The sequence below is a fragment of the Myotis yumanensis genome, unplaced genomic scaffold (assembly GCF_028538775.1).
Source record: "Myotis yumanensis isolate MYYU_CA2020_CCGP unplaced genomic scaffold, mMyoYum1.0.hap1 SCAF_3, whole genome shotgun sequence".
In the NCBI taxonomy this organism is placed as follows: domain Eukaryota; kingdom Metazoa; phylum Chordata; class Mammalia; order Chiroptera; family Vespertilionidae; genus Myotis; species Myotis yumanensis.
The window spans coordinates 176,072,458-176,096,145 of NW_027223754.1; the positions used below are offsets into that span (position 1 = coordinate 176,072,458).

Sequence of the window (23,688 nt, forward strand, 5' to 3'; positions counted from 1 at the left end):
CCGCGCCCGGTGCGGCCACGGCCAAGGGACCGGGAGAGCGTGGCCCCGAGTTCTCGGCCCGTTACCCGCGGCCCGGAGCGTGCGTCTGGGAGGTCTGGGGCTTCGCCTTTGAAGTCGAACTGTTGCCATGTTTGAATTACGTCAGGGCAAAGCCATGAGGAGGAACAAGCCCCAGCAGCTCGGCGTGCGGGAGGGAGGCGCGGCCTGCGGGAGGCGCCGGGCTGGGCGGGCGGGCGGGCGCCGGCGGCGAGGGGCCCGTTGTTCCGGCGCAGGTGAGGGCGGAGGGACGCCGTGCCCCTCGGGCTGCCCTCGCCCCGGCCAGCAGCTCTCCCCTGCAACTTTCTTCCCGACCCGCGTTGTTTTATTTACCAATAGACCCAGCGGGGAGCTTTTCTGTTTGCTACCTCGGTGCCTCTTGCTTGGTGGTCACCGCGTGCCCAAGGGGGGGGGGGGGGTGCGCAGCTTGGGGACACACGAGGGCTGTGGGGCGGGGGGGCGGGGGGGGCCGGGGACCCGATTGCCATGGGAGGCAATTTGCTGCTTTCTGGGAAACCGGCGAGTGCGGCCAGCACCCCCATTCCCAGCAGCTGAGCCTCGGCCCGCACGTTCAGGGGACCCAGCCCCGACGACACGCAAAAAAGCCACCGTGGGGAAGTTTCGGGGCTCCGGGTGCGCGCTGCTGTTTTCTTTTGTGTGTGCGGGTGGGAGGGGGAGCCGGGAGGGCGAGGTTTGTTTGGGTTGGGATGGCGCTGGTGGTTTCTTTGGGTGGTAGAGCGCTGCAGAGTTTGCCCTGGTAACTATGACCCTAGGTTTCTTTGTTTTTATTTTCTTCCTCTAACGTCCGATTGCTAAGCTAAGAATTACTGCTTAGCCAAGCATGGTCCCCGTGGGGAGACAGTTTTACCTCCGTGATCCTATCCCCCCAACTCCTCATCTTGTCCTAAAGAAGGTTAATAACGCTTTTCTCCCTTTTTTTTTTTGAATAGTTAAAAAAAAAAAAAAAAAGGATTTGACCTTGTCAGTAAGCACCTGTTTTTGAGCTGGAGTTCGCCAGACTTGAAAAGCCTTTTAATAATTTATGTTGCAAAACCGAACACGTTTATTAATTGCTCAGTCTAAATAATTAAAGTATGGGAGTTCGTTTCTGGTGGAGTTGGAGAAAACCTGGTGGCATCTGAAGTATTTATATAATGATTTGGGGAAGGGGGGATAATTCTTGGCCCTAAAGGTATGCTTGGCTCTACGTCTGGCGATTGTTCGCTGTGTTATCTTGGGATGACCTTGAAGAAGCCTGCGCACAGGGAGTTGGGCCTCGGAGATTTGGTGTGGGGGCTGGGGAGGAAGCTGCTGGGAATGACTGTGGCTAGCCGTGCTGTCCCTGCTGGCCTCTTCCCCGTTCCTGGGAATTGTGGTTGACCTTCTGGTTACCCCTCTTAGATTTTCTTTTCAAGCTAACTTTTTTCTTTCCCCTTTTTTTGGTATGTGACCCCAGGCATAGCTCAGAAATTATGCTGGTTTGACACATGGATGCTTCTTTGGTATTTGGGGTTTGCCTGCAGTCTAGACATCCAATAAGCAGCCACCCTATCTGTTGCTTCTTTGCTGATTACGCCTGCATTCAGATGGCGTGCAAGGGTTAGAATCCAAAAGTAATCATCACCGGAAAAGAATATCCTCAGAGGCCACGCCCCCACACCTGAACAAATTGAAATCCAGTTTCTGCTTTTCATTGTTTTGTTATTAAACAATCACATTTCTCCCAAGTTTTGGTTCACCAAATTGCAGATACCCAAAGGCAAACAGTATCAGTAACAGTAAACTTCTGAAGTGAATACAAAGAGCATGTCAAGAAAATGAAAAGCTTTGGATTTAATAACTTGATGGCTTCCTTTGGGCAGTTATTTCTGGGGTCATGTGCTTAAAATGCACGTGAAGTACTTTGCAAATACACTGAGATTCTTTGTTTGTTTTTTCTTAATTAGTATTTTATGGTCAAGTTCCGGCGAGGATTTCAATATCCTGGGACATTTCAAATACAATATATAGACCTTAATAAAACTATTAAATTGCAGATATTTTTAATATCAGGGATATGTGCAACAGAGATTTGGTTTATCAAGGAGAATGAGCTGAGTGGGAAAGACACACAGCCAAGGTCTCTGCTGCCTTCCCTTTTTTCGTTACTTTTGCAGGAGGTTGGAAATAAAAAGTTTAATTGGTGGTTTATTCTAGAACCTCAGGCTGCTGTTGCTCAGTATTCTCAATTCTGTAGGTCTGGACCCTGGATAGTCACTTTTTCCCCAAAGTGGGAGTCAGGCCCTGGGAAAACCTGGCTCATGAGGCTCAAACTCGGGAAGATTTATGTCAGGAAAGCCATTTGAGAATGATTTTCTATGTAAAATAAATTTTTCACTGGGGAAAGCTTACTCTTATTTGAAATATAAACCAACTTTCTAAACTGTTATGGGGACATTAATTTACCATGCCAGGCACACGGTAGGTTGCTTTAAAAATAGGGCATTTCCTTTTTTCCTTAAGAGAAGCTAGGAATATGGTTGAGAAGGAAGGGAGCACATTTGTGGAGGCACTAGGTTAGTTGTTCAGAAGTCTCGGGGGTTAAAATGCCTAAATTCCAAAGCCCCGTACTCCTAAATAAGTCCCATTGTGGTCTCGTTATCTCATCTGCAAAGTTAGCAATGATGGGGTTCACAGGGTTGTAAATCATTAAGCAAGGAAGGTGCTTGGTAAATATTGGCTGTTATTCTCACAACTTTGGGAAGTAGACATTTTACAGAAGACAAAACTGAGGAAATATTCAGTAAATGATGAGTGGAAACAATGAGTCCCCCGCCCCCCCCACCTTCAGGAACTGGTTCTGGGAAGACACTACCTTCACTTCAGCTCCTGGTTCCCTATGCAGTTCTGATTCAACCATTTTACATCAAAAAGTCCTGTGGAAATCTAGAAAATGCCATTTTACTTCTTCCTGCTTTCTCTTGTTCACAAGAGTGTCCGGGAATTCCCACACTTAGTTTTGACTCGGGGTTATAAATTGAAAATATTTTCTTTGATTCTCCAGTTTCTCCTCTAATTGAATCAGCAACTAAGGTTTTCTGTATTATGGAAATAATCTGGAAATGCACCTCGTGCAAAAGAAGGGAGTTTGTTTTCAAGGGAGGGAGATTTCCTTTTTGCACTAAAAGTACAGAAGTCACAGGCACATGTACTGTTACATATTCAAGACCAAAGTTTCCATTGAACTAAAACAACTGATTGCTAGCTTGTACTTAGTTCTTTCCATCTATTATAAGTTTGATTTGGGTTAATGTTATTTTAATTTGGTTGATGCTAATGTATGCTGAGTTTAAATAGCTCTCATTTTGAGATTCATTTCTCCCACATTATTCTCCTAGCCTCCTCTTCCTCCTCATATGCTTACTTGAAATAAGCAAGAAATATTTTTTCTACCAATTGTTAGGAAAGCATTGAATTGTTTACTGCTAATCTTCTGTAATTAAAGTAATTGATTTGGTTTACATTTCCTGGAAGTCTGTAAGCCTCAAAACAATTTTTTCTTACAATGTTTTCTTAACGTTTTTTTAAACGTTAAAAATTACTCCAGTCAAAACATAAGTTTTTAGTCCAGCCGCCTCGGCTCAGTGCTTGAGCATCAACCTATGAACCAGGAGGTCTCAGTTTGATTCCCAATCAGGGCACATGCCTGGGTTGTGGGCTTGATCCCAGTAGGGGGCGTGCAAGAGGCAGCCGATCAATGACTCATCATTGATGTCTTTATCTCTCTCTCTCCCCCTCCCTCTTCCTTACTCTCTAAAATAAATAAAAGTATATTTTTTTAAAAAGACATCAGTTTTTAAATATACATGTTTTTAAATTTTAATTAAATTTATTGGGTTGACATTGGTTCTTAAAATCATACAGGTTTCAAGTGTACAACTGAAAAGAACTTCGCCCTTAATACACATCTTTATTGTAGACACATTTTCTTATTCATGCCTTTAAATTGTTCAGATCCATTTTGGCTCCACCACTCGAAGGGCAGTTAGTAAGTTTCACCTGTTTCTGTGTGCTGTGTATAGTCAGCACCTGGTTGTAATATAAGACTTAGTTCCTGCCCTACAACAGTTTACCACTGAGTAGAGGAGATAATATAGTAAATAAATATGTGAAATCCTGCGTGTTAGGTATTCTAATAAGGAATGGAAAGGTTTTGTAAAAAGAAATAATTCTTAAAGACATCCCCCCCCCCCCAATAAATAAAAAAAGAGTTTCCCAGGTTAAGGGGATGGAGGAGAAACCATCTCAAACAGAAAGAACAGCCTGAGATGTGTGGCTAGTTAGTAAAGTTGGTTTGACACTCCTGGAATATCAGAATTCCAAATTGGGAGCAGCTGGAAGGCAGGACCAGATCCTGCAAAGCTTTGAATTTCTTGCCAAGGATTTTAGATATTATCTTGAAGCCAGTGTTAGTACCTTGGAAGAGATGATTAATATTTGAACTTGAGTAAGATACCACCTGTTTGAAGAATGCAGGGAAATTAGTTATGAGGCCCTGACAGGAGTTCAAGCACCATGATGAGGGACAAACAGGCAGGGGTGGGAGGGACATGAAACTAGAGAAGTGAAGAAGCAGAATCTGTAAGGACTTCATCCATAGTGGATATGGTGGGGGCCGTGACCAGGATGCTAAGGGAGAGTCCAGTTGTAATATAAGAGTTCATAGTTTTTGTGTGACAGCATGGATGCTAACAGGTGAATACAGGAAGAGCACGCCTGGAAGACAAGATTAGGTAATCAATTTAGGGCATTTAAAGGTTAGGATCTCCAGTCCTTGTGTTGGCGCTTTGTTACAAATATTATTCAAAAGAGTAGGGATTTATCTTTTTTATAAAGAGAAATGGAATGGTCAGAGGGCTTAAGGAACTTTCTTGAGGTTAGACCAGATGTGTGCTACCATACCCCATTTCTTAACATTTTGTCAGTCTTAATGGGAGCACAGCTTCACAGGAAGGAGTGTGGTCCAGTTTCATGACCTTAACTCTCCCTGAAAAGGCTGAGTTCCTCTTTTCCCATAGACCTTGGCTTAAAAGAAAACCTTTAGAAATCATGTTCTACCTTCAGTTGGATTTGTTGTGCATGTCCTGGGACAGATAGAGTTTATATTTCTATAATGTGCAAGTCTCCAATTTAAGAAAATAAGTGGTATACATAGACTGATATTTTCATACTCTTGCTTCACAGCATCCCTGGAAAGTAGAAGTGAGATTTCACCCTAGTATTACAAAAGGGACAAATAAAATTAGAAGTGACTTTCTATTCAGTTGTAAAGATAAAAGCAGAAATAGACTCCAAATTCACTAATTACAGTGCTCTTTTCACCAGATTCACAATACTGTAGTTACATTTCCTAAGTGATCCCTTAAAAGCAAATAAATACTGCCCTGGTCAGGTGGCTCAGTTGGAGCATCTTCCCATACACCAAAAGGTTTTGGGTTCGATTCCAGTCAGGGCACATACCTAGGTAGTGGGTTCAGTCCCCAGTTGGGACATATATGGGAGGCAACCAATCCATGTTTCTCTCAATAAAAACATCCTCTGCCGAAACCGGTTTGGCTCAGTGGATAGAGTGTCAGCCTTCGGACTGAAAGGTCCCAGGTTCGATTCCGGTCAAGGGCATGTGCCTGGGTTGCGGGCACATCCCCAGTGGGAGATGTGCAGGAGGCAGCTGATCGATGTTTCTCTCCCATCGATGTTTCTAACTATCTCTCTCCCTTCCTCTCTGTAAAAAATCAATAAAATATATTTTTTAAAAAAACAAAAAAAACATCCTCTGGTGAAGAATTAAAAAAAAAAAAGTATCCTTGCTGGTTTGGCCCAGTGGATGGAGCATTGGCCTGTGGACTGAAGGGTTTGGGCTCGAATCCGGTCAAGGGCACAAGCCTGGGTTGGGGGGCATGCAGGAGGCAGCCAATCAATGATTCTCATCATTGATGTTTCTTCCATCTCTCCTTTCCCTTCAATAAAAAAAGTACATATATATTTTAAAGAGCAAATAAATACCACCTCTTCGACCATTATAATTTTCTTATCCACTGGAATTGCTCTTAATCTAGAACTGGGAGGCCCAGTATTTCTTTGCACTACCAAAATGGGAGGACGTAGTATTTTTTATATATATGCTATCTAAAACTCACAGACTTGGATTTGTGATTTAAAAAATAAAAATTTTAGAGAGGGAAGGAGATAGAGAGAGGGGAACATTGATGTGAGAGAGAAACATTGATGTGAGAAACATCCATTGATTTTCTCCCACATGCGCCCAGACCCAGTGATCAAACCACCAGCTTTTGGTGTATGAGACCACACTCCAACCAACTGAGCCACACTGGCCAGGGTGGATTTGTAATTAAAAAAAAAAATTATATCTAGCCCTGGCCAGTGTGGCTCAGTTGGTTGGGCACTGTGGTTCCGTGTACTGAGAGGTTACTGATTTGATTCCTAGTCAGGGCTCCGTCCCATTGTGGGGTGGGCAGGATGCAGCCCATCCATATTTCTCTCTTCTTCCTTCCTCTCTCTAACCACCCCCCCACCCCTCGCCAAAAAAAAACAAACCCCAAAACAAAACAAAACAATAAACTGTTCTTTAAAAAGGAAAGTTTTGAAACCTATGCTGTTTCAGCTGAAGACTTATTTCTGAGTTTGACCCTCTTTCCTGTAGGATGAGTTCTGGGCTCTTCTGCAAAGTGTGGGTTCCATAGGCAGCCACAGTTATACATACTTTACCACATAATTTTTCAAGGACTGGGTACATGCTTGGAGAGGCTGTTGGTAACAAGTGGGGTTCACCACCCTGTCTAACTTTGCCTCCAGGGAAACTTAAATTTGTCCCTGAAAAGAGAATAAATAAATTGAGAACCACTGATGCTGGGATGTGGGTTGGTATCTAGGCGCAGGTAAGAGGGAACAATAGTGTTTGATTGCCCCTTGGCTTTCCTTAAGCTCTGACGAAACATGCCTTCTTGTTGAATACCGCAACCAAGTGGCCTAGCAGCCTGAGAACACACAACACGGCAGTCCTGTTTGACCCCTTGTGCAGTGTTGCTCCAGTTACACTGTTGTTGTTTATTGGATCTTGTCCTTCTATGTGATTAAGGATAGCATACCATTGACTAAAATGATGTCAAGGGTAGCATTGTCAATTACAGCAATTCAAGGTTGCTCATAGCTTTTGATCGGTGTTTATTTCTCTTCCTTTCCCATCATCCTGTCATTTAAAGTTCAACCCTAAAGAAATGAGTCTCCTTCATTTCTAAGTTGTCTTTGGTTGCTTGGTTCCTTTTGTCTTTTTGTTCACCGCAGCTTCCTTCCCACTTGACAAATCTTTTGCTTGTCTCTTCTCAGCAGTTTCCTTCCCATTCTGCTCTCTGTCTATTCTGGTCTTACTAGTCTATTCTGTATTCTCTCCTGCTCAATATACTTCCTAATGTGTATCTCTTCATCTGTGGGTCTTTGAGGAAGTTGGTTTAAGCCTTTTCAGGTTCCTCTTTAGTTAAGTCAAGGTGTGATGGTAGCTTAAGGGTTTGGGGCATGGTACTCTTGAATTTAAAAAAAGCAGTATTAAAAAAAAAGCAATATAGAAAGGGAGTAAAGTGAAAGTAAACTTCCTTCATTCTTGCACCCCTCAGAGGCAACCACTAGCTACCAGTTTTTAAAAATCCATTTTTAAATGTCAGGTTTTTAAAGTTTGAGATCTCATTTTTTTTAAAAAACGCCATGGGATTATACTTTATAACTATGGTTCAACTTGCTTATTGCACAGGACAAAATATCTTGGCTAGTTCCCTCCCTGCACATGTTGTAGATACGTACTGCATTCTTTTTAAGGGCTGAAAATTTATAAGAGATCATCTTTGAGCTTAGAGTTATTTATCACAAGACTTTTCCTTGAATAATATCCCTTCAGTATTGGCTATTGCGGTGAAGATTCCTTTTCTTTCCCATTTATGTTATATTCCACTTAGTAAACTCACCTTATGTGTGTTGCATTAAATGTAAAATACAACATTGACCCTGATCTTTGGCTTCATAATCTCATTAGATTTGTTTCAAATAGTCTCCTTTGTATCTTTGTAGTCACCACACCTTTTCCTGTCTCAACACTAAGGTAACATTCCCCATCGTTTCATTAAGTTGATCATTAGATGTTTATGAAATTACAGCTTTAAAGTGGAAGAAATCTCAACGAATCAATCAAAACATGTTTCAAATGAATTGTTATGTTTTAAAAATTCACTTTTGTCAATATAAGGTGTTTTCTGACTTAGCTATTAAATGTAATCTTTTTAACTTTGGGAGATTGAACTAAATTGGACAGAATAGCAATTTTAGTGTGGCTGATTTGTCTTTAACTGTTATAGTATTGTAAAATTCTGTGGCTCTTTGGATGACAGTAGCCAAAAAAAAAAAAGTCAATGAAAGTTCTTCAAAAAACATGAAGAACATTATACAAATGACAGCTTTTCAAAAACGTTAATTGAGTATCTACTGACTGGCACTATTCTAGATGCTGAGGTTACAAAGATGAATAAAGACAGAAGAATTCCTAGCCCGGTCTATTTTTATTTTTAAACACAAGCTTATTGAGAAATAATTCACATACCATAACATAAAATTTACTCTAAAAGAGTACAATTCAGTGGCTTTTAGTATGTTTACAGAATTTTGTACCCATCACCACTATCTGAATTTTAGAAGACAAATGACAGTTTTTAATCAGCATTTTTAAGTCTTTCCTTATTTTTGGCTTTATCTCAAAGCTTAATTTTCTTCTGCTTTCCCTAAGCACACACATAAGGGTGAGATTGTATGTGGTCCACTCTCATGTGTAACTGTTCATCAATTAGGAAGCAGATGGTGTTAGCTTTCTTCTATTACTGGTAAAACATAGGGCTGAGTGACATGATGCTGTGAGAAAGATGCAAAAGTCATGAGTAGGTTTAGTAGCTGACAGTGCCATTGGAACAAATAAAATAGATTGTTCTGGAGGAATCATTTAATATTGCATAAATGCAGGACTAGGAAAGAAGTATTCTAAAGAACTATAGGTTTGTTGAAATAACAGACATCCCAAATTTACAATCAAGTTGTACCATACCCACCTTCTATCTATCTATCTATCTATCTATCTATCTATCTAATCTGTCGGGTGTGTGCATACATACACAGACACACACAAAGTAACTTGGTTTCAGAGCCATTTTGTGTGCTTGGTTTCCTTCCACAGATCAGGTAGGTGGGTTTTTTTGTTTTGTTTTTAATTTTTAAAAAAGCTTTAGGGCATCTATAGATTTTGTGAAAAATTTTTCATTTAATCTCTGGGCTCCCTAACGCTCACAGTGGTTAAAGCCAACCATTACTTAGTGGGGTTGCTGTAAACAAAGCCCGAAGTGAAACCCCTGTGTATTTGCTGCAGATTCCCAGGTGCCTCTCAAGTACTAAAATAAGCTCAGAAAAGTTTTAATGGGTTTATTAAATAATCATCCTTTAAAAGGTTCTTGCACTACTTGTCTGTTGTATTAGGATATGTGTCTGGCACTTTTACTGAATTTAGCACTTCCTAGAAGAGGGTGAACCCTAAGATTTAGATTCCCCTCAGATGTTTGGACAGAAGAATTTTTGTCAGTAAAAACCTAAGGTCACAGGGCTGCATAAAGGTTTACCAATCAGAAGACATCAAGCTATTTTATGTTCCCGGATGTCTTAAGAAAAAGACTTTTCAAACTGAAGAATGAAATATCTTGCAGGGGGGAACCGTTGGGCACGTTTTGTGGAGATCCCCCTGACAAAAGGAATCATTGGAAATGAACACACCGATTCACCGTAGCAGATGATGAAAAGGAAACCTCAGTGTTTCCTCAGTCTGAAGGCTAGAGCCCGTGCATTCCTTAGCAGCTTGTCAGCCTGATGACTGGCTTCTTGGCCAGATCCAGCCTCGGTGAAGGTAGTTCACATATTGGAGATGATCTGAATGCTGTACAGTTTTGATGGCATGTTTATTTGTGGGAGGATGGGATTGTGAGGGTAGAGATAGGAATCTGTCTTTTGTAGTAGGATTTGGTCTGTGTGTTAATGGAATGAACTGGCCTTTCTGCTGGACTTCCTTTGTCCTTGCTGAGAAGGGAGGCTGAAGTTTCCTAGGGCTATTGATGGAGCTGGCAACCGTAAGAGGAACTGTGGACTTTTGACCTTCTTGGTGGTAATGGAGGGTTAGGGGACTTTGAGAGCCCACAGGTTGGTGTGAGGATCAGAGAGTTGTGTTTCATTTTTGCTGCAAAACAGGAATATGCAAGTTAAAGCATTAACTTACACTTTCTTAGCACTTTTTAAAACAGTTCTATGATCCTGTGTCATTTGACATTGTTTTTTTTCTCAAAGCAATGGTTTTCTTCAGGAGGGCATTTTCTTTTCATTTATCATGAAGCCTGGTTGTTAGTTTGAAGAAAAATATCTGCCTTATTTCACAGGCCTCACTACACCTTTTTCCTGCTGTGTATAGAGCACCTTCCTCATTTTTTTCCTCTAAAAAAAAATAAAATTCCAAAGTATTTCATTTAACAACTATTTACTTAATCAGTTAAGAATATTTTGTTTTCTTGTTTTAACAATTCTTAAGTTGAAGTAACTGTTTAGACTTACTGAAATGACTCAGGAGCCTTCTGCCCCATCCCATCTCCCTTCCATCCCTGTGTCCCTCACCAACAAAAACATTAATGAACTTCTGATGAACAGTAGTCTCTGCTTAAAAGGAAAGCTCCAGTGTTGAGCTAATGAATTGCTAATAAAATATTTTCTTAGCCTCTGTCTGTATTTCAGAACCCCTCAATTTCATGCACACACAAACAAAATGCCTGGATATTTGGTTATTTCTCTGAATCACTTCCATAAATATTTGCTCTGGTATAGTAACCAGGATTGGAATGGAATGGGGTCAGGCAAGAGATTATTCAAAGAAAAATACTGAAGTTTTTGTTTTACGCATACATTTTAAAAAGAACTTTAAAAGGAGGATTGTGTTCTGTGGTTATAAGTCTCAAAACTATGGGCACAATCTCTCTTACTGATACTTTATTTTATATGATGCTTTTGTAATAATTTGTAATTGGTCTCTTACACACACCCACACCCTCTGGACTTGTCCATTGGGGTTTAGTTCCTATATTCATTGCCTTTTCATCACCTCTTTTCGTCCAGATGTTCTGGTAAAGCTGGCCCTTGGTTTGGATATTTTAAATTACTTCTAAGGTGCACATTTACTACTGTCCGCTACATTTTTGCTGTATCTAGCCCTAGAGCTATTTCTTCCTTTCTTGCTTGATGTTAAGATTTTTTTGACCATCGGAATCACAATTTATATGACTCTACATTTCTTGAACACCTGCCCAGTCCCACTGTTACTGTGCTCAGGCACAGAGCCTGGTAAAAGCTCGAAAAACCTCTGTAACAACTGTGAGGCAGACCAATGAGCTTATTCTTAATTCAACTTCATGATCTAAGAAATTATTGCTCTTATAGTCCAACCCTGGATTTTTGTGAATTTTACATCCTCCTTTCTGTAGTTTCAATTCAGGGCCCACTTGCCTGTTTAGGACTTCCCATTTATCATAGAAGAAATCCCCTCTCGTCTCCCATAGGGCAGAAGTTGTGTGTGTTGATGCGTTACTTGTATGCTTAGGATCAAATAATTAGTGGTCATGGTAAATGCTCAAAACTTCCCCAGAGGGGAATCACACGAATGCAGAGGTGCAAAATAAAGGGTGGTGCCTTAGCTTAAATGTTAAGGCACACCCTTCCTTGCGTATGATTCCATCGTTTTTATAGGATTGCGGACAGAGGTGTATATTCTACTTAAAACTTGATTTTTAAAAAAATGCCTCCCATCCCCTATTTTTAGAATGAGTGTTTGCCAGGAAGGTAGGAGTAGATGGTAGAGGCCTTGTTAAATAGCTGAGCTGTTCTGTGTGTTTTATATACCCTTGTCATGCTAGTGCCAAGAATGGAGGAAGATGCTAGAGGTCTTCCCCAGAGCCCCACTTTCTGGCCTGGCTGTGTAATACCAAGTTGCTGGGGGTGGGGTGGAGCAGAGAGCGCTCTCTCCTTTAGTGGTTTCTTGTTAATAGCCCTCAACCAAGCTGTGTCAATTCCCTTGGCTTTACAGACTATTGCCTAGAAGAAAAGATGTTTGGTTTTCACAAGCCAAAGATGTACCGAAGTATAGAAGGCTGCTGTATTTGCAGAGCTAAGTCCTCCAGTTCTCGATTCACGGACAGTAAACGCTATGAGAAGGATTTCCAGAGCTGTTTTGGGTAAGATCATCGGCTGTTTGTACCATTCTTAGCGTGAAATAGGTCACAGCATACAGAAATATTTCCCAGCAAGGCATTGGAGCAATGTGGCTAATATTTAAAATCACTTATGTTCTAATCTAGGCTGTTTTAAGGCCCTTGCTCTTAAAGGCAATCTAACATACTGACAGCCTACCTTTTTTCAGATTGTGAGGAACTACCGAATTAATTGGAACCAACTTCAAAGTTGTAACTAAATAAACCCTTTCTGTTCATTAATTTCAGTATGTATAAAGAGATTTAAAAATTTACCCTTATTTTCTCTTATAATTGCTATCCTCCAGTAGTTTTCTGTCATTTATATTGTTTTTCTAAATTATAGGAATATATTTTAACCTAACCTGCTGAGGATAGTAATAAGACTTATTGTTCTGCCCTGAAACCTGTCAGGGTATGTTAGCATTTATTTTATATAAATTTTCTTCGTTATCTTTTGACAATAATTCACTGCTTAGTGAAGTAGAATTTACTTTCCAACAAACCCTTGGATGAAATAAAATACATAATGTTGAACTAGTTCCCGTGTTAGAAATTAATTTCACCACTTTGTTTTTCTTATCAAAACATTTATTGATTATTTATTATTAATCCTAGACTTTGTATTTATTTTCAGGGTTGTCAAAAGAGTCCACTGACCTTGCCTTTTTAAATTACATTTTCCTCCTAATGTCTTCATTTCCAATTGTGTACATAATAAATATTATCAGTATTTTTCTGATGTATTTAATTCAGGATAAATGTAATAAATGAAAGCTCCTCAGAGATGTAACAACTTGGTGACTAGTTTCGTAGATTTTTTTTTCCCCTTATGCAGATATAATAACTTTTTTTTTGTCTAACACATTTTTTTTATTGCTTAAAATATTACAGAGCAGTACATTTGTCTCCTTTTTTTTCCCCTTGACCTTCCCCCAGCCTCCCCTACCCCCCAGTGTCTTGTGTCCATTGTACATAATAACTTTTTAAAAATTACAGTGCCTCTGGTTTTGTTTGTTGTGAAACTAGAATACCATCACACATTTTTTCCCCTTTATTATTATTACTTTTTTTCCTTCCTTTAATTCTCTCCCAAGAACATGTTTTTTATTGATTTTGAGAGAGAGAGAGAGAGACATCTATCGGTTGCTTTCTGCACTCGCCCCAACCCACATGCAAACCGAAACCTAGGCACATGCCCTGACTGGAATGCAGCCTGCAACCTTCTGGTGAATGGGACAGCGCTTCAACCAAACCGAGCCACCTGGCCAGGGCCATCACATGTTATTTTAAAGGATGGCATTTTGTTGCTTATGAAGCATCTATACATATTTCAAGAAAGATTGTTTAAAACTCTGGTGACCAGGATCTCTTCTAGGTCTAAATTTTACTATTATTCAATTTTAAAACATTATTTTGCAGCGTATAAAAATTTGGTTCATTGGATCTGGAAGTTAATTATATTTCCTAAATATACTACAGAAACAATGGAACTGGATCATCCCCGGTGATTAGAAATAGCATCTATGAACTTTTTTTCTAAAAGGAATGTACTTGCTTGAATTTTTTTAATGTAAAGGAGACCAATAAAGGCTTGGTTGTTTTCTTATCAGGTTGCATGAGACACGTTCAGGAGACATCTGTAATGCCTGTGTCCTGCTTGTGAAAAGATGGAAGAAATTGCCAGCAGGATCCAAAAAAAACTGGAATCACGTTAGTGCATCTGTCATCTTTCTCAATTATACCTGTTATATTTAAAGTAACATTAGTTTCCCCCTTATGTAGGAAGTAATAATGTTCCTAGGATGGAAAAATATGAAAAGAATAAAGAAAAACAGTTGCCACTTAGATAAAATTGCTTTACATTTTGTCTGTTTGGAAGCAAAATAGCTTGGTGTGGCATTTCCCTAAGGCTGTATCCACTACCCCCAGAAATTCACAATGTACATTTCACATATTTTTATGTTTAACTCAGAAATTCCTAGAGTTAATCAGATGAGCCTTTTTTTCATCTCTCAGGATGACATTTATCCTAACTCCTGTTGGTACTAATGAGCCTGTAGGTTTTTAATCAGGCCTGGATTTATCACCTCCTAGCTGTGAATTTTGTACAAGTTACATTTATTTGTAGAGCATAAAGATAATAGCTGTCTCAGAGCGGTTGTGAGAACTGAATGAGACAAAGTGTAACATAGTAATCATTCAATTAGATGAAAGCTGTTGTTACTCTGTGTTTAAATCTAGTTGAGGTCAAACTGGTGTATAAATGTGTGTTCTTCTGACCTTTCACTTTATAATTTCACTAGAATTCTTCATAAGATATATTTGACCAGAACAGCACCGAGTCTTAGTTAATTCTTCTGTTTGCTAGCTTTCAGAAGATTTATGGCATTTATACAACTTATTTGTTTTTAAGCGGGCAGTCATTTTATTCTTTACCTTTTCCCCTATACTTGCTTTACACTATCCTTTGGTGACTTACATTATAATGGTAGGTTTCTGAGGGTCTGTTAACTTATTAAAAAAAGGGTTTTTCTTTAATGCCTCATCTGGAAGAGATCCAAATTTTGATTTCGAAGGTGATGGCAACCTTTCATCATAAGGGTAGAAATCTGCAACTAGTAAAGATGAGTGAGTGCATGAGAAATGGGACCATACGAGCTGAACCCGTGTCCATGCTAGATGGGGGAGAACATGCATTGCCGTCATTTAACTGACTCAGGGATTAAGGGTGGGTAGTGAAAAGAGTTTACAACATAGGTCTGAACACCTTGATTTGAGTCTTGTCCCCCTCCCACTCACCCTGCCCTTTTCACTAGCCTAGGGAAATAAAGCGAAGTAAATAATTTAATTTCTCTTGTTTTCCTTCACTCTAAAATTGGAGTAACAAAAATATCCCCCTTACTGCTTTGTGGTGAAGGTAAAATCAAAAGTGTATGAAAGCTTTTTATAAACTACAAAACATCCTATAGAAATGATAGTTGTTAGATTTGATTTTTCTTAACCTCCATGGGCCATTCTCACCATATATAAATCTACTTAAAGTCTTTGTCCAGCAGACTCCTACTATTACCTACTTAAAAAAACAGGCAAACAAACCCCCACTATATAAACTATTCTTTATTTTTCCTTGATGTGCTGTAATTTTTGTTTATTTTTAAAATGTTACTTTTTAATTACAGTTTTCATTCAATATTATTTTATATTAATTTCAGGTGTACAGCATAATGGTTAGAGGTAAACTATTTTTAAATTTCATGTAATGATAAAAATAAAAAAGGTTCACACAGACTCTCAAACACTCTAATAGAAAACTGTGGTTCTGAAATTGGGCTCCTTCAAATACGCATTTGTCTGAACCAAGGGGAATACAGAGGTGTCATTTTAAAAATGGTATTAAATATTCAGTATTTTCTTCCAGGTGGTAGATGCAAGGGCAGGACCCAGCCTGAAGACTACACTGAAACCAAAGAAAGTGAAAACTCTATCTGGAAACAGGATAAAAAGCAACCAGATCAGCAAACTACAGAAGGAATTTAAACGTCATAGTAAGTTTGAAACTGAAACACAAAAGTACTCAAGAATAGTTGTTTTGTTTTTATTTTTGCCCAGAGGTGGCATATGCTATATATGGATCATTTTTTTCTTTTATTGCTTTTTTTAAAAAAGAGTGTTGGAAGGGGATTGTTGACTTGGTAGAGATATCATCTCTATGGAATCTTGGAACACTGTCCTTGATTTTGATGTCATGAAAATTCTTCCACAAACCAGCCACTTCTTCATATTGTGCTGAGGCCACTTTGCTCTCTTTACTGACATCTTAATTTTCTAGAAGATACATTTTTCAAGCTTGTTTACCTGATATTTTATGCATAAGGATATTGAGGCCTGAATATGTGTAGAAGGGAACATAAATAATTAGTGGATGATCTGAGACCAAAGCCCAGGAAAGTAACAGTAGAAATCATAACTCACCTAATGCAGTGAACTCAGCCTCAGTACTTTGGAATTTAGGAGTGTGTGTGTTTTGTGTAGAGTGATGGAAGGGCAAAGGAATGACAAATTAATACCCAGTTCATAAACTTGTATAGGAAGTCATTGTTGCATGTAGAGCACATGTAGTGGTACTTCTGTATGCAGGAATTTAGATTTAAGATTTTGAAAAGGAAATGCAGGGCATATAATGCTATTATGTGACATTTGTATCATCTCCCCTAGCGGGGGAAGATCTGAGGCAGTGCTGTTAAATCAAACACATTTGTGTTTCTGTAGTGAAACGGTATTCACATAGATGGAATAGATATTCACACAGTGTTCATGTAACTGGAATCAATAAACTGTACTATAAATAGGTTAGTCAGGTTTGGCTCCTTAATTATAGTTCAGGTCAGGCCAGATATAGTGACCACATGGGTTAGGAATACACTCTCCATTTTCAAAGCTTTTTCAGAATTGTAGATATGGGTTGTGGGTCAGAATTAGAGTTTTCAGGATTAAAAAAAATCTATAGACAAAATGTTATCAATCAATGCTTGTTTTGAAACAATGGAAAAACACAGTTAAATCTACTGATCTAGGTAGACTGAGAAAGGAAGGATAGCTGTCATCTCATGAGCACTTTGGTATATCTACCCAGCACTTCACATGCATAGTTATCGCCATGATTTCTGTGATAGAGATTAGCACTGGAGTGGTAATTTAACCCCTAGAGTGCCGCGGAGCGCAATCGCGCTCCTATCTTTCGCCAAAAGTGCCAGGACCACTATCAAAGCTTCGAAATGGCGTCCAGATCTAAGTCTGCTTTTATTAGTGATGATGATATTGCTAAATATGTCAATGTAGTAAAGGTTTCCTTAAGTTTTTGAATATGTAACTTCATTTACTTGCGATTCATATTTTTTTTCCTAAACTGCTGTAAAATCAGCAAAAATGCCTTGGCAATTTTAGCATAGTTCCTAGGATATTGGTTGGCACTCAGAGGGTTAACCTTGACCCAGGTCACTTAGTAAGTGGTAGAGATGGATTTGACCTCCTGTTTGTCTAACTTTAAAGCCTCGTGCTCTTTCTATACCATCCTGCTGACTGGTCTGGGGCACTATAACCAATATCTCAGAACTCCAAAGTCTTTCCAGATCTGCTGCTAACTTTGTGCTCTTGGGTAAGTAGGTGTTACCAGTCCTTAGTTATTCTGATGGTTTACAGAGTTGGGCAAAATTAGGTTTACAGATGTGAGATGCGAGACAGTTTATTCTTGTATTAGTATTTATTAATTTTGTATTTTCTTTTTCCAATCTATAATAAAATATATTGGGGTGCTATTAGAGAAGTCTGAAGAGGCTTCCTAGGGAAGGGTGACAATGAGCTTTGAAAAACACTGAAATTAGAAGTAAATCTTTTAGTCACATGCATTTCCTGTCATCGCCATCATTGTGCTCTGTCAGAATGTCCTGTTGGAGTTTTCATAAGAACAGCATAATAAATGTCTCTAGGTCAGTACTCCAGAATAATTAAGATTAAGAAACTTATGATCAGCAGTAAACACAAATTTAATTATGGTATCTAAGAGACTTATCCTTTGAAACTGGCACCAACTTAGGGAAATCAACATTTATCCAATCATACAAATACAATTTTAACATCTATATTAAGAATTACATAGCCCTGGCCGGTGTGGCTCAGTTGGTTGGGAGTTGTCCTGTGCACTGAAGGGTTGCTGGTTTGATTCCTGGTCAGGGCACATGCCCAGGATGCCGCTTGATGATCCCTTCCGGTGGGGGGGCCTATACAGGGTGTTCTACTCTCATATTGATGTTTCTCCCTCTCCCTTCCTCTCTCTAAAAATCAATTTAAAAAATTTTATATTTGAGACATTAGGTTGGCATTGGCAAATGAATTCCAAAATTACCACTTAAAATTCTAACTGAACATCTCCAGTCTTTTCAGAAAGCATTTCCTTTCTTTATACTGTCACAGGTGACTTATCCATTTATAATAATATTGTAGTAAGTAAACACTACCTTGTCATTATGAAGAAAAAAACTATGATCAGACAAAGATCATAATGTAGTTCTGGAAGACTATACATTCTTTCACTAAAAACAGTATATAACAGAACAGGTACTCTTTGAATGGCAGTAACATGTAATGATTTGGTTCTAGAAATGTTAATTTAGTTTCTGCTACATTAGAATTCTGTGTAGGTGTTCACAGTTTGGGAGCTAGGACGAAAAGAGCAATTATTTCTTGCTTACGTAGTAGAGACGCCTCAACATATAACATATATGTATGTATGTGTTACCACTGGACATTAACATGGAATTTAGAAAAAAATAAAGAAGACTGACCTATATAACCTAAGTATAAGGATGGACTTTATTTTTATTTCTTTGGACTTTATTTTTTTTTTAAAGTCTTTTGAGGACTACAAATTACAAAGTAAAAGCAGACTGCTACCTAGAAACCTGGTGAATACATTTTGCCTGTGCATGAAAACTTTATCAATGTTATCCATTTAACAATTTCACCCATTCACAATGGTTTGTATCAGTAATAATGCTCTCCTTCATAAGGCTACTATACACCTTTATTTCAAATTATACAACACACTAGAAGCCCGGTGCACGAAATTCATGCATGGGTGGTGGTGGGGGCGGGGGTTGTCCCTCAGCCCAGCCTGCACCCTCTCCAGTCTGGGACCCCTCGGGGATGTCTGACTGCCAGTTTAGGCCCTATCCCCGTCTCTCAACAATCCAGGACTGCTGGCTCCCAACCGCTCACCTGCCTGCCTGCCTGATTGCCCCTAACCACTTCTGCCTGCCAGCCTAATCACCCCCTAACCACTCCCCTGCCAGCCTGATTGATGCCTAACTGCTCCCCTGCCGGCCCGGTTGCCTCCAACTGCCCTGCCCTGAAGGCCCAGTCGCCCCCAACTTCCCTCCCCTGCCAGCCTGGTTGCCCCTAACTGCCCTCCCCTCCCGGCCTGGTCACCCCTTACTGCCCTCCCCTGCTGGCCTGGTTCCCCCCAACTGCCCTCCCTCCCCTGCCGGCCCGGTCACCCCTAACTGCTCTCCCCTGCCGGCTTGTACCCCCTCCAACTGCCCTCCCTCCCCTGCCGGCCATCTTGTGGGAGGGTGTGACGGTCAACTTGCATATTACCTCTTTATTATATAGGATTATTCTTTCCAGATGAACTATTAAACACTAAATTCTTTATTTATATATATATATATTATTGATTTTTTACAGAGAGGAAGGGAGAGAGATAGAGAGTTAGAAACATCGATCAGCTGCTTCCTGCACATCTCCCACTGGGGATGTGCCCGAAACCTAGGCACATGCCCTTGACCGGAATCAAACCTGGGACCTTTCAGTCCGCAAGCTGATGCTCTATCCACTGAGCCAAACCGGTTTCGGCAAACACTAAATTCTTATCTCATAAAAATAGCATCTTTGAAAGGGGCAATTTCCACTCAGCCTTTGGTGGCATTATTCCAAGCTATTTCTTTTAACTTTCAAAATGTTCACTTTTAAAAAAAATATATTTTATTGATTTTTTACAGAGAGGAAGGGAGAGGGATAGAGAGTTAGAAATATCGATGAGAGAGAAACATCGACCAGCTGCCTCCTGCACACCCCCTACTGGGGATGTGCCCGCAACCAAGGTACATGCCCTTGACTGGAATCGAACCTGGGACCCTTCAGTCCACAGGCGGATGCTCTATCCACTGAGCCAAACCAGTTAGGGCTTAAAATTTTCACTTTTAAGATGAAGTCTTTCCACCAAAAAGTATGGTCACATTTTGTTTTCTACTGACTGCATATATAGATGATGGCAGCGAGCAAGAAAAGACTAAAATTTAAAAGGCAGCCATTAAAATAAATGAATCAATTGTGTAGAAGAAACATTTGACCCGTGGCAGTTAACCAATAAAAGAGGGAGGGGGCAATTAGAGCATGTTAATAGCCAGATGTTTGAGTCATTAGTGAATATATTGAGTATGAAGTTGGTCCTATATGACCAAGTGGGAATATATCATTATCATTGCACTCCATTCTTTACATCAAATACTCTAAGCCAGTAGGAAATAAGAGTTATATTTAGAGTCCCAATTAGAACATGCTGGCATTTAACATTTTCAACAATTTACTGGGTTTGGTATAGTCATTTCCTTTAGTCACACTATTTTATGAAACCTTTCCTATTAATCTTAAGTGTATGACATATTTGTTAAATGACAAGACTTTCCTAAGGTACCATTGAAATGGTATGAGAAGAATACCCATTTGTTTTGTCTGGGAAGATGGAAAATGCAGTTTCTCAGTGGGAAAAAGCTCAACTGTCTTCTTCCCACCACCTCTGCCACATACGATTTCCCGAACACCTCACTTCCCAGCTTGTTCTCCATGTGGGGTTAAAAATGCAAGAAATACTAACACGTAAGCAATGGTCCAGATATTCAAAATTCACGTTAATTCAATTACTGTATATGAGATTTTCATTGATGAGGAGGGCTTTAGACGTACCAAATTATCACACAAATAACTGCTTTTTGGGACCTTGGATATTTTTATAGTTTAATATTGTATTATTTTCCATAAGAACAACTGTAGACCTAATTTTGCCTACTCTGTATTTAATCTTTGGCTAAAATATTTTAGTACCTTTCTAGTAAAATATTTTGCTAACATTAAGTATGTATGTTTTAATTATATATATTCCCTTCTTCACCAGCTATCTCCAAGGAGAAAAAAATGACTAATTCTACCCTTCATTCTCACTAGATGTTTTTGTTTGTTTGTTTGAAATCTCTCCACTTTTATTTTTTTTAATCTTTATTGTTGAAAGTATTAAAGATGTCTCTCCCCCCCGACCCTCATTGACCCCTTCTAACCTACTCCCACCATCAGTAGATGTTTTAATAAACATTTGGGAAATAGTAATTTTATTATACCACTTGACAGTGGTTAGAGGAATTGGTTATATTCATACATATATTCCTAGCTCCTTCGTTTAATTATAGGGAAAGTGACACGTTTGCCTTACTTAGAGAATATGCACAGTTAATTTTAGATTGGGGCTGGAAACTAAAAAATAAGTCTGTTTGAAAAGGAAAGATGTGTGGGTTTTGGAGATTCAGACTTACACTGGGTTTCCCAGGTGCATTGTGAATTGCTAGCACCTGTATGCAACGTACCAAACAGTTGTGACATATTTGAATTTTTATACAACACCCTCTGAATGGTTTCCTTGCCTCAGGTTATGTATTTGCTTCCGAGCATCTGCCTGTACCTGACCTGCGTTCCTCTTCCTGAGGCATTCTTTCCAAAGGCTTTGGACCTGAAGCTGGAAACTCTGAATCTGAGTTCTAGTTCTTGACACCTACAAATATGTGACCCCGGTGTCACTTAACATTGACTTAACCACAATTTCCTAATTAGAGAAAAGGGGATAATGAAAAAGGGTTTTAAAAAATGCAACAAATTCCTCTATAAATGTTAGCTATTTTTTGTCATCCTTCTTTCTAAAATCTGCAATGATTTCTGATTGCTACAGAATAAAGTTGAAAATCCCTAGCAAGTCCTTGAAGGTTCTATTTCAGAAGAATATTTGGACTGAGTAGATGCCTCCATGTGCGCAGTGTGTTCTGCTTCCACAGTTTTGCTCATTGCACCTACCTACGCCATGCCATGCTATCCAATTACTCTTTTGTGCCTTTCCAAACCCTGTTTAAAAATTTTGTTTAAATTGCAGTTCTTTGAAGAATTTCTAGACCTACATTCTAGAAGAGAGTTTTTCTTACAAAATGTGTTTGTATATCACAAGTATTAGATTAAACCATATGAAATTGCCATTTTTATAGGTTGGAAATGGTCAAATAACTGCACTTTCAAATGGTTCATAGATATTAAGCACTTCCTAATGTAGTGAGTTTTCTTTTTTGTATTTTTATTTAAATAACTAGTGGCCCAGTGTACAAAATTCGTGCGGGGCGGGGGGGGGGGGGGGGGGGGGGGAGTTGTCTCTCAGCCCGGCCTGCACCCTTTCACAATCCGGGACCTCTTGCTCCTAACCGCTCGCCTGCCTGCCTGCCTGCCTGATTGCCCCTAACCGCTTCTGCCTGCCAGCCTGATCACCCCCTAACTGCCCTCCCCTACCGCGACCCGCCTCCTCCACGCCACGCAGAGCCATGGGACCCCCAAGCTGTGTGTGTGGCCATCTTGTGGCGACCTTGTGCACAAGGGCCACCTAGGCTTTTATTAGTATAGATGTCTTTTTACTGATTTCAGAGAGGGAGAGAGAGATAGAAACATCAATCATTGATTGGCTGCCTCCTGCACGCCCACACTAGGGATTGAGCCTGCAATCCGGTCATGTGCCTTGACTGGGAATCGAATTGTGACCTCTTGATGCATAGGTCGATGCTCAACCACTGAGCCACACTGGCCAGGCAGGGTGAGAATTATTTTTATGAAGTTAAACTATTCATATATTAGAAATGAATGAGCATATTAGAACACTGATGGTGCTTTCTTTGTTTTAGTTACCTAATTTTATGTAAACTTTTGTCAATACAAAACACTTATGAGCTCTGTTCAAAAACGTTTTCTTTAGTCTGTTTCTTTCCATGCAGGATATGACACAGGGTTAGATGGCTAGTAGATACAGTAGGTCCTCGGGTTACATTCGAGATCCGTTCCTAAAGCGTGATGTAACGCGATTTTTCGCCGTAAGTCGGAACCCACCTACATAAGCACCTACGTCACTCACATGGAGCACATACACAGCAGTAATTAAGTGAAACAGTAAAAAAAGTTTAAAAGAAAGATTCCTGACCTTTACTTGTGGTAAATAAATAATAAAAATAAAGCACATATGTACATACGTCGAAATGACGGAACTTTTTTAAAAATAAATAAATGGGAGATGGTGACATAACCACAAAACAATGTACGTGGAGTCCGATGTAACCCGAGGATTGTCTGTACTTAATAAATATTTGATTGGTTCTTTGAATTGAAGGATTTCTCTATCCACCTGTGGGAGGGGAATAGTCTATTTATTTAATAAAATCTTTATTGTTGAAAGTATTACATATGTCCCTTTTTTCTCCCCTCAACCCTTTCTCCCCCGACCCTGCCCCAGGCCCTCACCACCCCACTGTATACATATATGCATGTATACAAATATGCATACAAGGTCTTTGGTTGATTACCTCCCACCCACCCACCCTCCCCCACTTTTGAGGGGGATAGTCTTTAACTAAAGGTAAGCTGTGTGGTAGGCTCAACCCCA

At 39.7% G+C, this 23,688-nt stretch overlaps 1 protein-coding gene across 5 annotated transcripts in view; it reads left to right on the forward strand.

Annotated features, from left to right (window-relative positions):
- Nucleotides 1-23,688, forward strand: part of SINHCAF (SIN3-HDAC complex associated factor) — a 73,594-nt gene that overhangs the window by 40,838 nt on the left and 9,068 nt on the right. For 3 of the 5 annotated variants that reach the window (XM_070410482.1, XM_070410484.1, XM_070410483.1), the window contains exons 2-4: nucleotides 12,233-12,380; nucleotides 14,009-14,108; nucleotides 15,817-15,943. In XM_070410482.1, the coding sequence (XP_070266583.1) occupies nucleotides 12,233-12,380; nucleotides 14,009-14,108; nucleotides 15,817-15,943 (375 nt within the window). Of the gene's footprint in view, nucleotides 1-252; nucleotides 273-557; nucleotides 670-12,232; nucleotides 12,381-14,008; nucleotides 14,109-15,816; nucleotides 15,944-23,688 lie in introns of those variants that run through there. The other 2 variants (XM_070410485.1, XM_070410486.1) reach the window with 2 other exon arrangements.